Source organism: Arvicanthis niloticus, chromosome 1 (assembly GCF_011762505.2).
Source record: "Arvicanthis niloticus isolate mArvNil1 chromosome 1, mArvNil1.pat.X, whole genome shotgun sequence".
NCBI classification, from domain to species: Eukaryota; Metazoa; Chordata; class Mammalia; order Rodentia; family Muridae; genus Arvicanthis; species Arvicanthis niloticus.
Genome location: NC_047658.1, coordinates 151,787,379 through 151,804,438, shown reverse-complemented (window position 1 = coordinate 151,804,438; position 17,060 = coordinate 151,787,379). Strand labels below are relative to the sequence as shown.

Here is a 17,060-nt window from a genome sequence, read left to right as displayed (position 1 = left end):
GTAGAAGTATCCTAGAATTAGAGATTGTGGACATATAATTTTAACTATAATTAACATTTTAAAATGCATATTACAGGGCATGGAAATGGACATCTATAGCTCACACACTCAGAAAGCTGAAGCAGAAGAATACATTTAAAGCTAGCTTAGGCTACAGAGCAAGACCTTGGCTTAAAAAAAAAAAAAAAAAAAAAAAAAAAAGGGTATTTTAACCTCTATAGGAACAATTAAAACAAAATTCCTTCTATGCCAACAAAAGAAACAGAATACCAAAAAAAAAAAAAACCCTAATCCATTAAAGACAAGTTTAAAAACAGATAAGACAAATAGAAAAATGGATGTTTTAATCGTGTCGATATCTACACTTAGATGTGTGAGTATGTACACTACATAATACAAAACACTAGTCAGTCACACACGGCTACTGTGCACTTGAATGATGATATACTCTAAATATAGCTGCTTAAATACCTACTGAATTTATTTTGTAAAGGTAAAACACCATCAACAATTTTATATTGAATTCATGTTGAAATGATAGCATGTCAAAAGACATTAGAAAAATGTGGATTGCTTTTTTCACATCTTTGAAACTGCTTCAAAATTTCAAAGTATTTCAATATCCTAACAACAAAAGTTCTAAATGATAAGAAGCAAAACAGAATCTATAGCTCAGCGGTACAACACTTATCTGTTGTATGAGGCCCAGAAATCAGTATCATGCACAAAAGAGGAGAGGAGGGAGGGAGGGAGGGAGGGAGGGAGGGAGGGAGGGACATACAATTCTGCATCCATAGTTTAAGATTTTAACACTTATCCTTCAGGTACTTGAAATGAAGAATGCAGTAAATGAACTTGACCTGATGACTGAACCTCAGGCACCACACCCATCAAGTACAGTACACAGATGCCTTAAAGCACTCTGTTACCATGGCACAGCTTAAGGTGGACCATGACTAGTTTGGAAAAATGAAGCTGCAGAATGTACTGCTGAGCTGCATAAATATTAATGAGAAAGTAATAAAGGGTCCTGGTTCCATGCATGACACAGTTAGCTTCCTCTTGTATCTCCCATGGAATGCAACTAACACAAATGGCAGAATATAGGGAGCAAATATGGAGGACTCTAAAAAAGTAAACATTAGCAAGTGGGTGGGGAAGAAGACCTTAACACAGTACTGAACCAACAGTGAATTTACCTTTTTATTATTCCTCCAATATCCACCAGCCGGAACTGCAGCCTGAAACCCAAAAGTGAGCATCAGTGTAGGTAAAGGGCTCCAGAAAAAGCCTGACTTTAGTTCAAGTTCTGTAGGGTATCCTCAGAGAATAAAAACCTCATCTTTTTCTTTAAATTCACTGCATTCTCTCTAAGCCATCCCATGACAAAAGTCACCCAAAACTCTGAAATAGAGGCCTTCTTCTTTAATCTGGTAAAAGGGAGGGGTCAAAGCTTCCTCCCCTGTTTCCATCATCCCCAACTCCCACTCCTCATTCCCTTCATCATTTATTCTCAGATGCAATAACATTTTCAGGTTTAAATAAAGCTCTGCTTTACTAGATGCAGAACTGAAATTAGTAGCCCTAAGAACCCAGACAGCACTGATCCTCACACTGTGGAAAAGACACTAGCAGAGCAATCCTATAGCATTACTGACTCCAGTGTTCACTGAGAGTGCAAACAGGTGGATGCAAACTAAAGACTCTTAGAACTGAAATATAAGACAGACCACCAGCCAGACCCCAGGGTAGCCGCCAAGTATCATGCACAGAGTAAACCTCAATGCCCTTTGCAGAGGCTTTCTTACTGGAATAGACAGTAAGCCCACAAATTCACAATCCTCTAATCCTAGCCTCCCCTAAACATTGAGATTACAAGAGTGCATCACTATGGGCAAAATGGTTATATAAAAAACAAAACAAAACAAAACAAAACATTATTAATGAGATTAGAACAAAATGCAGAGCCTTATAATATTAACTGTCAATGACAGCCAGGTGGAGGCGCTCAGCTTTAATACCAGCACTTCAGAGGCAGAGGCTGGCAATCTATGAGTCTGAGTCCAGCCTAGTTAGTCTACAGAGCAAGTTCTAGGACAGGCTAAGGCTACCCAGAGAAACTGCCTCAAAAACCAAACAAGAAGTGTCAATGACAATCAAATTTACATATCAAAAAGGAAGAAATTTCAGCTTTGTCAGCAAATGCCAACGCCAAAATAATAGAGATGTTGAAATAAATTCTAAAAAATATAGCTAGAATGAAAATGTTTCAATAACTAAGGGTAAAAAACTCTTGAAATAAAATGTACTTGCAAGCCAGGCGGTGGTGGCACACACCTTTTAATCCCAGCACTTGGGAGGCAGAGGCAGGTGGATCTCTGAGTTCGAGGCCAGCCTGGTCTACAGAGTGAGTTCCAGGACAGCCAGGGCTACACAGAGAAACCCTGTCTCGGAAAAAAAAAAAAGTACTTGCAAAAGAAACAATAAAGTGGAAATATAAGAACTGAAAATAATTTTAAAACTCATTGAATGAATGAAAACAGTAGCAGAATAAAGATTACAAGCATACAAGCAAAAAACTTCAACAAAATACTGACAATATCCCGCGACATATAGATATGGAAAAATCACTGTCTTGGGATCTAAAGATATTTGATACTTGGCTCTAGTTCTTATGGGACCTGACTGCCCATCTTCCCTTTAGTTCTATGAACTATCTCCACCCTTCAACAGTTGACCATCCTTACTTAAAGGAGAATTAAGCAACTTGACATTTGAAACTAGAAGCAACTGATAGACACATAATTCCAAAGAGCTTATAATCTCATAGAAAACATAAAATTTAAAAATTTAGCCACATTTTAAAGTGTTCTATGGGTACTTTTTTTTTGAATGATTCATTTTGTGTGAGGTGTGTGTGTGTAGGGGGGTGCCTCCATGTATGTCTGTGTGTATGTCTGGTGTCCATGGAGGGCAGAAGGCACTGGATCCCCTGGAACTAAAGTTACAGATGGTTGTGCACAGTCATGTGGGTTCTGGGAACTGAGGCCAGGTCCTCTGCAAGAGCAGCAAAGTGCTCTTAACCACTAAGAGGTATCTCTCCAGCCCCCACAGTTTTGTTTGCTAGTTTGTTTCTGAAACAGGATCTCTCCATTATGGTACCCTGGCTGTCCTGTAACTTACTATGTAGACCAAGCTGGCCTTAGACTCACTGAGACCATCTGTACCTGCTTCCAGAGTACTGGGATAGGTGTGCACCACCATGCCTGGTCAGCCCCCACACCCTAACGTTTAGAAACAGTTAGAGAGCAGTGGACAAAGGCCTGCATGGATGCTGCTCACCTAATTTCAGCACTTGGGAAGCAGGAGGATTAGCAGGTTCAAAGCCAGTGCAGGCTATGAAAGAAAGGACATGAAAAGAAAGACAATGCCGCCCAAATTAGGATTAAACTGCTGCTAGCTTGAAGCAGCCACAGAACTCACCTGTTCTTTTTTTTATATCCTTGGAAAGCCATGCCCACTTTAGGACACATGGATTATTGTACAACATTTCTTTTTTTTTTTAATTTTTAAATTATTTATTATTTATTTTATGTATGAGTACATTGTAGCAGTCTTCAGACATACCAGAAGAAGGCATCAGATCCCATTACAGATGGTTGTGAACTACCATGTGGTCACTGGGAATTGAACTCAGGACCTCTGGAAGAGCAGTCAATGCTCTTAACTGCTGAGCCATCTCTCCAGCCCCAGAAAAAAATTTTAAGACAGTGTCTCTTGTATCCTAGGTTGGCCTGGAACACACTACATAGACAAAGAAAACCTTGAATTTCTCTGACCTTCCCTGCCCACAGTTCCCCAGTTTTGGGAAATCTTACAGTAAATTTATCCAAGTGCAAGATATAATTTATGTTAATACAAATAAAAGTAAAACATAAGCATTAGGCAATTAAAAAAATTAGAATGCTGATATAAAAAATATTTTCATATATGCTAGGGTTCTTATGTCTTGCCAGTGGCTTTTAAGATCTTTTGTTTTCTGAACTAAAACAGAACAGTGAAAATGGTTTTATAGAAAATTGAAAAAAAATCTATGTATTAATTTGCTTTGGGTCATTCCAGTCTCTCTGGTAAGCTCATAATTAGGAAGGCCTTTTTAGGACTGTGTTCTAACCTCACAGGTGCAAAGCTACTCCATATCTGGAAAATCTAAATTCATATATGAGGAGGTTGTGTTTTTAAAGCATATTATTTACACAATTCACTGGAATGGCTCCTCTGAAATCTGGGTGGCTCTCTTATGCAATTATGTACTTAGGAACCTTCCTCGGCACAGCCGTGGAAATTCAAGTAAGAATAATTTACTGATTATGCACAGTTATTAGAATTTTAAAGCATTTGTTTGTTCAAAATTCTAGTTTATCAGATGGTTATAACTGACTAACTGTGTCCTTAATAAATAATAATGAACAAATGCTTTAGAAGGTAGCCAGGCTTGAACTATAATGTTCTAAGGAAGCACCGGGAGCTGCTTCCCTCCCTCCTATTAAGGAGATTTTTTTCCCCCCACCCCCTTTCTATCTACCAAGCTTTGTAGTGGAATTAACAACTGGGATTCTAAACATCTGTATTAGAATACTGACTTCAATTACAGATGCAGAACTGTATCTGTAAGGAATTGTTAGAAACACTGTAACAGTGAAGAAGCTAGGGACAACAGAAATGAAGACTGTCAAATTTGGAAAAATAAAATAACTATGTTTTAAAATTAGATAAAATATTAAGCATTAGCAGACAACAGGGCATCATAGCATTATCTAGAGACTAAATATTTTCAATACCAAAAAAGTGATTTAGGCTTGGGGGTGTAGGTCATTTAGAAGACGTGTTTGCCTGTGTGGCAAATTGCAGCAAAGCGTCTCTGCCATGGAGGATGGCTGACGAGTTCCTGTATTTACAACCCAGTTTTCTTTGCCTGTTTCTCCTCTTCATGCCTTCCCTGTCTTTCATGGCTCAGACATGCACATAGCCTGACTTTCCCAGTGAGAACTGTCATCATTCCCAGCACCTTGAGCAATGGAACACACCTATAATCCCAGAACAGGAGAAAAGGGGAAGGAGGGTCAGAAGTTCAAGGTCCTCTTCCATTATGCAGTAAATTCCAGGCCATCAAGTGATACATGAGTTAAAGTCATTCTGCTAGTTAAGCACCCCACCTTTTAGTCCCAGCACTCAGGAGGCAGAAGCAGATGGCAAATTTCTGTGAATTTGAGTCTAGCCTGGACTACATAGGAAGTTCCAGGTCAGAGCTACATAAGATCCATCCTCTTCCCACGACTCCCTCTCTCTAGAGTGCATGCACACACATACTTTTTAATACACATGTGCAGGAAAACAAGCTTAATGAACAAATTTATGGGCAGAGGCAGACAGTATCTTATTTTTCCTAGAAGAGAATAGTCTGTTTATTCACATTTTCTTTGCTATGCCACTTAAACATTACCTGCTTTGGATTCCTGTGTTTTCTAAGTGCTCATTTTCTCATAGAAATATTGCAATTACCTCAGATTACAAAGTTTTTTGTTTAATAACCACAAAAGATTATTTGGTCACATTGAAATTTCACTGTATTAAATTCAAAGTTTAAAAAAGCATGTCAAGCCAGGCAATGGTGGTACACACCCTTAATCCCAGCACTTGAGAGACACAGGCAGGCAGATTTCTGTGAGTTTGAGGCCAGCCTGGTCTACAAAGTGAGTTCCAGGAAGCCAGGACTACACAGAGAAACCCTGTATCGAAAAACAAAAAAACAAAAAACAAAACAAAACAAAAAAAACAAAAAACAAAAAAACAAAAAACCTGGGTTGTGAATACAAGAACGCACAGAGGAGGCAATCATCCTCCATGGCAGAGACGCTTTGCCATGCTTTGCCACTGACGAGCTGACTGACGCATTTGTTCATGGTACCAGGTTAATAAACCACATACTGAGGGCAGGCTGATTACCATGTCAGACTCTTTATCTCCCCCTTATTGTGGCTAAAAGTAGCCTCAGTAAGATCCTTTCCAAAGAAAGAGGTCAAACCGTTGAGTTCTACTTATGAGCACTCCTCCGTGGGTGAGCTGGGAAGGCCAGAAGGCGCTGTCTATGTGCCTCTTCTAAAGAGAATGTTTGTTCATGAAAGGATCACCTGGCAACAAACAGTATTTCAATGACTGTAAACCAAGTCTCCCCGCTCTCTCAGGTGCTCCTTAACTTTCATGGAGAAAAGAAAATTACCTACTCATTAGAAAGAAAATAAGTTGTTACATAAATAAAGATAACCATAGTGCACCTGATGTAGTGGGTACCACAGAGAAAAGAACTCGTTTTGAGCAGTGTTTACTCCGCTATTTGCAAACAGCTGATTGGCAGCTACAATATATGAAATAAATAACCATTTCAAAGACCAAGTGTCATGTTCCCTGGTAGGTAACAAATATGAACATAATCTAACCTCCCCATCCAGGGGGTGGAATTTAGCAGGAGAATAGATTTATTGGCTCTCTGATTGCTTGATGTGTTGTGAGAACATTTTCTGTGATGTTGTGGTTATTATTGGGGTTAGATAAGAAAATCTCCTCTCTCTCAGGACATTAGTATTAAGAGTTACATATTCACAAGAAGGATAGAAATGGTATTTCTGAAGCAAGTGAAATGTGACAGGAAAGTGTGAGGTGGAGAGTGAAGAGCATACTGATAATAATCTTTCTTCCAGAAAAATGAGAACTCCAACTTACAATTCAGTTTATCATAACCCAGGATGCAAACTAGTACATTTCAAATATGTACCCTGTTTATCATCCACTTTCAGAAAGCCAATTTAAAAACCCGCATCAGATGTTAATATAAAGTATTTTCAGTTTTACAAACTACATTTAAGATTCTCTTCCAACACACACCAAACAGCTAAGTAAACTTAAGACCTGCCCAAAAGGTCCAGTACGTACAACAGCATCACAGAAAATGTCCTCACAACACATCAAGCAATCAGAGAGCCAGTAAATCTATTCTCCTGCTAAATTCCACCCCCTGGATGGGAGGTTAGATTATGTTCATATTTGTTACCTAACAGAGAACATGACACTTGGCCTTTGCCAAGTACTGGAAACCTACCCAACTCCCCAGCACTGAGTCTTGGATCTTAGAGGAGAATCAGCAACTGTCACTTTACTAAACCAGCATAATCCCTGACTACATCTAAATATCTATTTTTATACTCACAGAAGTCTAGGCCTCACCCCTCACCAATGAAACTTCTCTTTGCAATAGATAAAAGCAATTAACAGAAAACTACAACTCATCAAATGCAGAGTTTTACTCCTGCAACTTGGGGTCAAGGGAGTTTGCTGTGAGATTCTAACTCCTAGAAACTAAGACAGAAGCTGCAACCATGAAGTCTCACTAGCATGGCTGCATATACACATGACCTGAACAAGGAAGATACCAATAGACATGCTAACACAGACAGGGAAAGCTCAAAGGCTTTAGTCCTACACCAAGAACTACAGGGAACTAAGGAATGCTGAGATCAGGAGATACAGTTACAGTCTTCCTCAGGGAAGAGCTTACCAACTGGTCAGCCCTGAAAACATACATGAGTAGGTTATATTTATGCGTTTAGGAATACACACACACACACACACACACACACACACACACTCATATACATGTTACAACAATTTTTTTTAAAAAGAGGTCATGAATTTGAATGAGAAGGTTTACGGAGGGAGGGAAGGAAAGAGGGAAAGAAGGAAGAATGGAAGAAGGAAGGAAGGTAGGTAGTAAAGGAGAGAAGAAAAGAAGAAAGGAAGGAAGCTGGTTGTAGTACATACCCATAATAGCAGCCTTTCAAAGTGGAGTGACAAGGACCAAAAGTTTAAGGGTGCTAGCCATACAGGCACACAACTTTAATCCCAGCAGTCAGGGATGCAGAGGCAAATAGATCTCTGTGAGTTCGAGAAGGGCCTGGTCTACATAGTAAGTTCCAGGACAGCGAGAGCTACATAATGAGACCCTGCCTTAAAACCCTCCTCCCCCCAAAAAAGTTCAAGGTTGTCAGGTCTTAGCCTTTGATTTTAGCACAGTACTCAGGAGGTGAAAGGAGGCAGATCTCCCTGAGTAGGAGGCCATACTAAGTCACAAGCCAGCTGGGACTGGAAGAGAGGGAAAGAGGGAGGGAGAACAAAAGAGAGAAGAGAAGAGGGGGAGGGGCAGATTCAGCTACAAAATGAATCCAATAGCCTTGGCTTTGTGAAACTGTCTAAATTAGTAAGTAAAAATTCAAAGCTGAGTAATGTTGGTGCACTCAGGAGATATAAGCAGAAGAATCACTGCAAGTTCAAGGCCAGCTTGGTCTACATAGGAAATTCCAGGTGAGCCAGAGCTATGCAGTCTTTTTTAATTGATTAAAACAAACAAACAAAACAACTTCACAAAATACACACACATACACTCACACACAAAGACATAAATTACTCTCTCTCTTGGGAAGCCTGTACCATGTTTTGGGCATGTACTATCCTTTTCCAGAGAGAAAGAGCAGGAGAGATCACTTAAGCACCTTCTCTTAATCTGAAGCAAATACAATCCTTTATTTTTATTTAAAACCTAACTTTGCTTCAACAACAACAGTACAGACATAAACCTGTATTCAAGGGTAAGAGGAATGACATTAAAGTAGGCAGTGCCAGCTCAGGTAATATTCAATTATTTGCAATGAAATGTTGGTGACAATATGAGCATTTTAGATGTGAATTTTTAGAAAAACAATCTACAGCTTTATGGATATTTACAGCCTGTGTCTGTACCTAGCCTTGCAGAACACCTTCTCCCTCCATCTTATTTGCAATATAAACTGCTCTTAAAGTTCTTTAATACATTGTAACTGAGCAACTTTGTACACAGTACCTACAAAGCAGCAGAGATCAATACTCTAATACAAAGATGCCGATTCCATTACCACAGAAACCTGCGCAAGCAGCCAGTTGCTGAACAAAGAACACTGCTTCCATCAGGTTTATTCCTGACACGTCTCCACTCTGGTGGATGAAGCATTTTTGCTTTGATGCATGAATCAAAGTTGTAAAAGAAATAATGACATTTAAAATTACACTTAACCTTTGATTACAAAGTTTGAACGACAGAAATAAATTTAATTTTTTACACATATGCTTATATTTTACCACCAAATCCATCTATCTGTTCATATGCAATCAAAATGCTGCACCTAAGGTTTTATAAACTGCTATGACCATAGACATCTGTGTTACAGTTTACCATTTATGACTAAAATGTTACAACAAGAAAGAATGAAAAGGAATGAAAAGTAAGTACTAGCTGACAAATGAAGAAAAGGAAATAGGAGAAAATAATACTTTAAAAAATCATTTTAGGAATAAAAATTTCCAACTTTGATTCCCTTCTAAATTTGCCGACAACAAGAACAAGACTTATTCACAGCCCTTTCAATCAGTTACTACATGCACCTTTCCTTTGTGCCACTTTTTTATGATCCGAGAAAACAATATATAATCAGAAATATAATCAGAAAGAACCAAGAGTTGTCTGTACACAATGGTACTAGCAACTCGGGGCATCAGATTTAACTTGTGTCTAGACCCGTATCCCCTATCTTTTATTTCACTACTTACTTTCAACAAACTAAAGCTGTAATACAACCTTTCTTAACCAGCCTTAATCATTTCACAACTATGGTTACTATGACAACAGGATGCTGCTTATCCGTGCTGCTTTCATTTTCCCCATTTGACTTGCCATAACAATACAATCTTTCTGCTTTTCTCCAATATGTAACGACTTTGTTTTAGGATTGTGCTCTTAAGGACACTGGATTTCCCTATAAAGAAGGCAAATAATAGAATTTATATAGAAATTTTAATTAAATATCTAGTACCCAATTTTAAAATCTTGGTGGAAGAGTTACTTTCATAAGTACTTTCATCATATAAAACTAAACAACATCTAGAGGCTGGAGAGATGGCTTAGTAGTTAAGAAAACTGGCTGTTCTTCCAGAGGACCCAGGATTTGATTCCCAGCAAATACATGATAGGTAATTAACCACCTGCAACTCTTGTTCCAGGGGATCCAACACCCTTCTCCTGGCCTCTGCAAACACTTGTGTGCATGTGCTACAGAGGCAAAACACCCATACATATAAAAAGGTGAAATTTTTAAAATCTATTTTAATGTTTTTTAATTAAAATATTCTTAAATTAAAAGTAAATAAGCAGAATTAACATCTATCTTATTAAACCTAGTTTACAGGTAGCAGTGACTGATTTTGGTACATAGGTACATAGTTCTCCAATCAAAATATAATAACACCACTACAATTATGAGCTGTAAGCAAGTGTCCAGTAATACCTGGCCCAAGTAGAAGAATCAAGATTAAAAACAGTTAAACAGCTGGAGAGTTGGTTCTGCAGTTACAAATCTAGGAAAAAGACAAGCATATTGGTATACACCTTCAGTCTCAGCACTCTGAGTTTAAGGCCAGCCTGGTCTACAGATCAAGTTCCAGAGCAGCCAGAGCTACACATAGAAATCGTGTCTTGAGAAAAAAAAGAAGAAGAAGAAGTAAAAGTAGCAGCTGGGAGGTGAGAAGCTTTCCAGCAGAATTAATGGCTCTCTTCTTGATTTCTGCAGGTGCCAGAAATATGCATGCTGCGTGTGCATACATACAAATAAAACATGTATTTATATAACATAAATAAATTTAATTTTTTTCTTTTAAGTAAAAAAAGAATAAAGGCAATTCCAAATGCTTTGCTGTGCTAATCCAACTTCACTTGCTGTAAGTACCACAGAGACAGCAGTGGGCCTTTTACTTGCTAAGTGCCATTTAACTTCCCGGTCAACTGTGTCAATGGTAGAATCAACTGTGTCGATGGTAGAACTGCCTTGCAGAAACTTATAGTTTAAATACCTTTATGGCATAGTGTTTACAAAAACTCACTCATAAGAAGAACACTCAGAAAAAGGTCAAAGGCCAGGCAGTGGTGGCGCACGCCTTTGATCCTAGCACTTGGGAGGCAGAGGCAAGCGGATTTCTGAATTCAAGGCCAGCCTGGTCTACAGAGTGAGCTCCAGAACAGCCAGGACTTTCCAGAGAAACCCTGTCTCAAAAAAAAAAGAAAAAAAAGAAAAAAAAAGAAAAGAAAAGAAAAAAGATCAAAAAAAGGGCAATTACTGTTCAAAATTGGCAATATAAAATTATAATCATATTTTCAGAAAGTAAAGGTGGCTGCTGTCAAGCATGTGAACTGAGTTTGCTGTTTTACATGGTGAAAGGAGAGAACCAACCTCTTCAGTCATCCTCTGACTTCCACATGCCCCCATATGTTTACAGAAAGAAAAAAAAATGAAGGAAGAAACAGGTATGAATTACTTTTATTAAAGTTTAACATGAATATCTTTAACCACTAAATTCAGATCCCTTATCAGCACACAATAAAGTACCCCCCAACAGTACTGTAAAGAGCCATATTCATGTGAGCAGTAAGACACACATACTGCTTACAAACAAAATGAAAATAGTACTATTTAAAAAAAATGCAAATGCTACTAAATTTCCCATTAGTTCCCTGCAGGCATAGAGAAGATTATTTATAATATTGTACTATTTTTACTAGAGAAAATTTTCACATATTAACAAGGCACATTTTAATTTTAATCACAGCTTATATAATTTAATAAAGTTTGTAGAATGCAATGAACTGAAAACTATAATTTACTTAACCAAACCTGAGTATGAAAAACAAATTTAAAGGTTTTTATAGCAATCATTTCCTCAAGCTCATTTGCTATTTTACTGTTCATTTGGTTGGTTGGCTTGGTTTTCTTCATTTGTTTGTTTGGTTTTTAAGAGAGGGTGTGTGTGTGTCTGCACATGCATACAGGTACCCTTAGTCAGAAGAGGGCATCAGATCTCCTGGAGCTGGTGTTACACCCTGAGCTATACCTCATGGATGCTAAGAACCTAACTCCACCAGCTGAAAGAACAGCAAGTACTCTGAAAAAGCTGAGCCATCTCTCCAGCCTGGTTTGACTTTAAGACAAGGCCTCATTCTGTATCCCAAATGAACTTGCAATTCACTATGTGGGAAAAGTGCACAAGGGATGGTGGTGGTAATTTTTTCTAATTTCCATAATATAGATTGACAATGGTTCCCTTGATCTGATGTTAGAATATCATGTGTCACTTATCAAAAAAAGGTGTACAGAATACTAAAGTGCCACACACAAATGGGTGACAAATGGATCCTTGTTATCCATTCTCTTTCAGTATGTTGAAAACAAACATATGGAAAGCTCTGTTGTGGGCTTGGGAGACAGCTGAGTCAACACGGAAGCTGAGCATGGACACCCGGCCCCAGGTAAAACTGGGCACAGCCACCGGAAGGGGCAGACCCAGGTAAACCAGTGCTCACCAATCTTTCAGCCTTGGCAAAGAACCAAGACCCAGGTCAAGTGAGAGTGTCACAAAACAAATAAGGTATGTAGGTAGACAGACAGACAGACAGATGTGAAGGAATAAGGTAGAAATCAACAGAGGAAAATACTCAAAGTCATGGTTTCCATAGAATGGTGCTCAAAATATTTCCAATGGCTTAGAAGGCTATTGATTTAGATACCAAGTTTTTTAGCTTCATCGTTGTAGAATTTAGCAAATTAAAGAACATACCAATTTTTCCATTTTTCTACTCTCTGAATCAACTCCAACTAATACCTGATGAGTGAAGAATGTTTTGTAAAGCCTGACCCATAAAAGCTGAAACCATACTAAAAAAACAAAAGCAAATTTCTATTTCGTATTTATCATAACATTTGACCTGAATAATTAACCTCAATCTTTAAAACCCTGAAGACCACTACAGTTAGTGCTATCATACAGTAGGCCTCTTGTTACAAAGATGATGATCAAACTTTATACACATTCCAAAATAATACATTTATAAAAAGAAGTTCTCATATCTGAAAATATATTTTCTATTTTTAGAACCACTTTTCTGACTCAAACATACCTTCCAGGACTTCAAATGATGCTGCTTGCCAACTCACAGCTGCCTTCACAGGCTGCGTCTGAGGCCCAGCAGGGGCCACAGTGCCCACACAGACAAGCACAAATCTGCCCTGTCTGTCTTGTTTGTTTCTGAGATAGGGTCTATGTAGCCCAGGCCTGCCAGAGAGAGATTCAGAGATCCCACTGGCTCTGCCTCCTGGGTGTGGATATTAAGGCGAGCACTAATCACCTGGCTGAAAGACAAGGATTTGAATTGAATGCTGTCTCAAGAAATCCATGTCTACACATATTATTCAGAAAAAAACTTTTTAGGTAAAAGCACTAAATACCAAAAAGTAAAATTCTAATTATGATAATCATTTATATTTATTCCTTTTTTACACAAGTATAAAACTATATATCTAAACTAACCACAAGACTTAAAAGATACAAACTTTGCTCGCTCTAACTAACGTGAACTTTTAATTGGAAACTGAGACACAGGCCTTCATTTCCACCACACAGGACTGCGGCAGGACAGTCTTGAGTCAGAGCGGCTTCTCAAGTGTGAAAGCTGCTGGGATGGAAAACTAAAAAAAAAAAAAAAAAAAAAAAGCAAGTGCTAGAAACTTTAAAAGAGTTGGGGGCAGGGTTTGGTTGGTGCCCTATAATACCTGTAATCTGAGTAAGGAAGCTCTCAAGATCAAGGCCAGCCTGGGCTACATGGTAAGACCTTGTCTCAAGAAACAGTGAGATGGCCCAGTGGGTAAGGATGTTTTCAGCTACTCTGAAAAAGCTGAGTTTGATTTTTAGGACCCACATAGTAAGAGAGGACTAACTCATACAAGTTGTCTTATGACCTGCAGGCCTTCATGTGCTATGATATACTATGTGTGTAGACATATGCAGTAAACAAGTGAAATTTTATTTTTTAGTTTTATTTATTTATTTGTTTGTTTATATGGGTGCTCTGTCTTTCTGTGCATCTGCATGACAGAAGTACATTATAGATGGTCTGAGCTACCCTGTGGTTGCTAGGAATTGAACTTAGCTCCTATAGAAGAACAACCAGTGCTCTTAACCACTAAGACATCTCCAGCTCCTAGACAGCTGGGCATGGTGCTATATACACCTTAATTCCAGCATCTGGAAGGCAGAAGCAGGCAGATCTCTTTGAGTTCCAGGACAGTCTGGTGTATACAGCAAGGCATAAGTAGGACAGTACACTGAGTTCAGAAACCAACCAATACATCTTAAGAGAAGACTTCTGATGCAGAGAATTCAGTTCTTCCAAAAAGAATAGACAGTCACGGATGCCTGTATGAGAAAGAAATGTGATGGAATCCCTTCCTCACACCAGACACACCCAAATTCTGATATTAGAGCTGGAAATGTAAAAGAGGCTAGTTTTATAAATTCCTGATAGGGAATGCTTTAAGTCACTACAAGCTAAACACAAGGTTGAAAGACTTATAGCCAGCCTTACACTTGGGAAATATGGCTCTTATGCACTCTGTCATCACTGACCTTGGACGATACCCCGACACCCCCCAAGTCTTTCCACCTTCAACCCCCCAAGTCTTTCCACCTCCATTGCCTTTTTTGTTAATAAGAAAATATTCTATGATACACTTTACTGATAACATAAAACTGTTTTTTCAAGCAGCATGTGGGATTTGTAAGATGGAATTCTAACCAGGTCTTTTGGGCAGGGTGAGCTGCTGATATAAAAATCATCACAAACTGCCTTTGCTGAATGAGCTAAGTGGGTGGACAGCATTCCCAGTGCTGATACCTAAGAGGATGCAGAAAAGGAGAAGAAGATAAATGTTTCCCAGTCTCCCAGACTGCAGAGTATAAATAACAGAACATGCTGACAGTGTTTAAGGCTGACCTTGATAGGATAGTTTATTTCAATCGCTCCTAGATGTAAAGTGCACTCACTGGGGTAAACTGACCTTGCTGGGCATCTGCTTCGTCATGCCATTTCTCTAATAAAACTGATAAAAGCAGACATACCCTGGAAATATCAGTAGGACAGGAATCAAAGGATTTAAGTGTGTCTATCCACATGTTCTTGACAAGAAAAATTCCATCACTGTAGACAAGGATAAATTGTGGCTGCTTGCCTGAGCAGCTAGGGGAATGAGAATATTAAGAAAGGGATGTTCCAGGAAGACATTTTTTATAACCACCAGCCAAGTCATCTCTCCACCATTTTCTGTGACACTACCAAACAACACACTCAACATTTCATTAGCTTCTCAAAATGACATTTTATGATGAAGCTCAGACCTTAATAGTCAAACCCTTATTAAAATAGTCATAACTAGTTGTTCTGAAATGATAAACAACAAATGATAAAAAAAAAAAAATCACACACCTGGGTGATAGTAGAGCACTCCTGTAATATCAGCACTCAGAGACAGGCAGGTGAGTCTCTGTAGCCATTCTTAGCTACTTCTCAGGTTCTTTTTCCCACCCCACCTCACCCCAACCCACCCCACCCCACCTTGTCTCAGCCCCTATCACTAGATAAAAGTGAAAGAAGGTTAGAGGGGAGGGAGAGAGATTTCTGAATCTAATTTCTTCTTGTTTCTTCTTTGCTTGTAGCTGGTCTTTGCTACTTTGTAGATTCCTCTTTTTCCCATCTTTATTCCCCCCTCCCCCCACCCCTTCACTAGATAGAAGAGAAAGGAAAATAGAGGGGCAAAGAGAGAGAGAGATCCTTGAATCTAATTTCTTTCTTCTTGTTGCTTCTTTGAGCATGATTACTAACAAATCACAACCAGCCCCCTTGAATGACCAACAACTACCTACCCCACCTATCAGGGCTCTAGCATTTATATACCTTCTGGGGAAAAAAAAGTTCCCAAAATTCTACAGTCACAGAAACTATCTGCAGCTGGCAAAAACATGCGCCTAATAGAGCAAGAGACAAACCATAGTCAACTGCTGCAGACTGTCTGAAGCAGCCCCATATCCCCACACCTGGGATTAAAACAAAAACATGTTCTTATAAATACTTCTTTTTTAAAAGAAACCATGACCCAGAATTCTTACTACAGATCTCTGTGAGTTTGAGGCCAGCCTGGTCTACATAATGAGTTCCAGGACAGCCAGGACTACACAGAGAAACCCTGACTCAAAAATAAAACAAAACTCACACATCAATCAATCAATCAATCAAATCAATCAATCAATCAATCAATAGAGGCTGGAGAGATAGCTGACTGCTCTTCCAGAGGTCCTGAGTTCAATTCCCAGCAACCACATGGTGGCTCACAACCATCTGTAATGGGATCTGATGCCCTTTTCTGGCATGTCTGAAAACATCTATAATGTACTCATGTAAATAAATAAAAATTCTTAAATAAATAATAAATAAGGTTAGTGCAGGAGGCATTAACTAGGGTCCACACATAGGATTCAGGAATTGCTGAATCTTCTGAAATGGTGTGCAAAATGTAAGTGACATGGGAGAGGATCTTGCTGCATCCAGAGCAGTCTGTGACCAAAAAAGGTTAGGACACCTTGAAGTAGAGATGATCCTCCAAATACCTCAAGTTTATGATCCATGAGAACCTGGTTTCATTTTACATAAAAAGGCCTAGAACAGACACACCAAAACTAGACTATGCTTCTTTCTAATTAACTGTACTTATCCTTGATTCAAATCCAATAAAAGTCAATCTTGTTTTAAAATGCTAAGGGAATAAGGGTACAGTTCAACGGTCTAGCACATGCCTAGCATGTAAAGATCTTAGGATTTTTCAGTTCTGTGGCAGTTAAGCAACTAAATATTCAATTGTCAGCCAGGAAGATAACCATGCCTTTAATCCTAATTCTACTCTGGAGGTAGAATTAAGAAGTCTGTGTGAGTTCAAGGCCAGCCTAGTCTACTTAGCAAGTTACAAGGCAATGTAGTGAGACTGTCTCAATAACAACAACAACTATTATTATTATTAATATTCCAAGGAAGAAAAAGAGGTGGC

General features: G+C 38.7%; 1 protein-coding gene across 21 annotated transcripts in view; it reads right to left on the bottom strand.

The window, feature by feature from the left end:
• Positions 1–17,060, bottom strand: part of Btrc (beta-transducin repeat containing E3 ubiquitin protein ligase) — a 170,485-nt gene that overhangs the window by 125,643 nt on the left and 27,782 nt on the right. For 13 of the 21 annotated variants that reach the window (XM_034497315.2, XM_034497285.1, XM_076922670.1 and 10 more), the window contains exon 2: positions 1,200–1,241. The exons of the other annotated variants lie outside the window; for them this stretch is intronic. In XM_034497315.2, the coding sequence (XP_034353206.1) occupies positions 1,200–1,241 (42 nt within the window). The remainder of the gene's footprint in view (positions 1–1,199; positions 1,242–17,060) is intronic. 21 annotated transcript variants of the gene reach the window in all.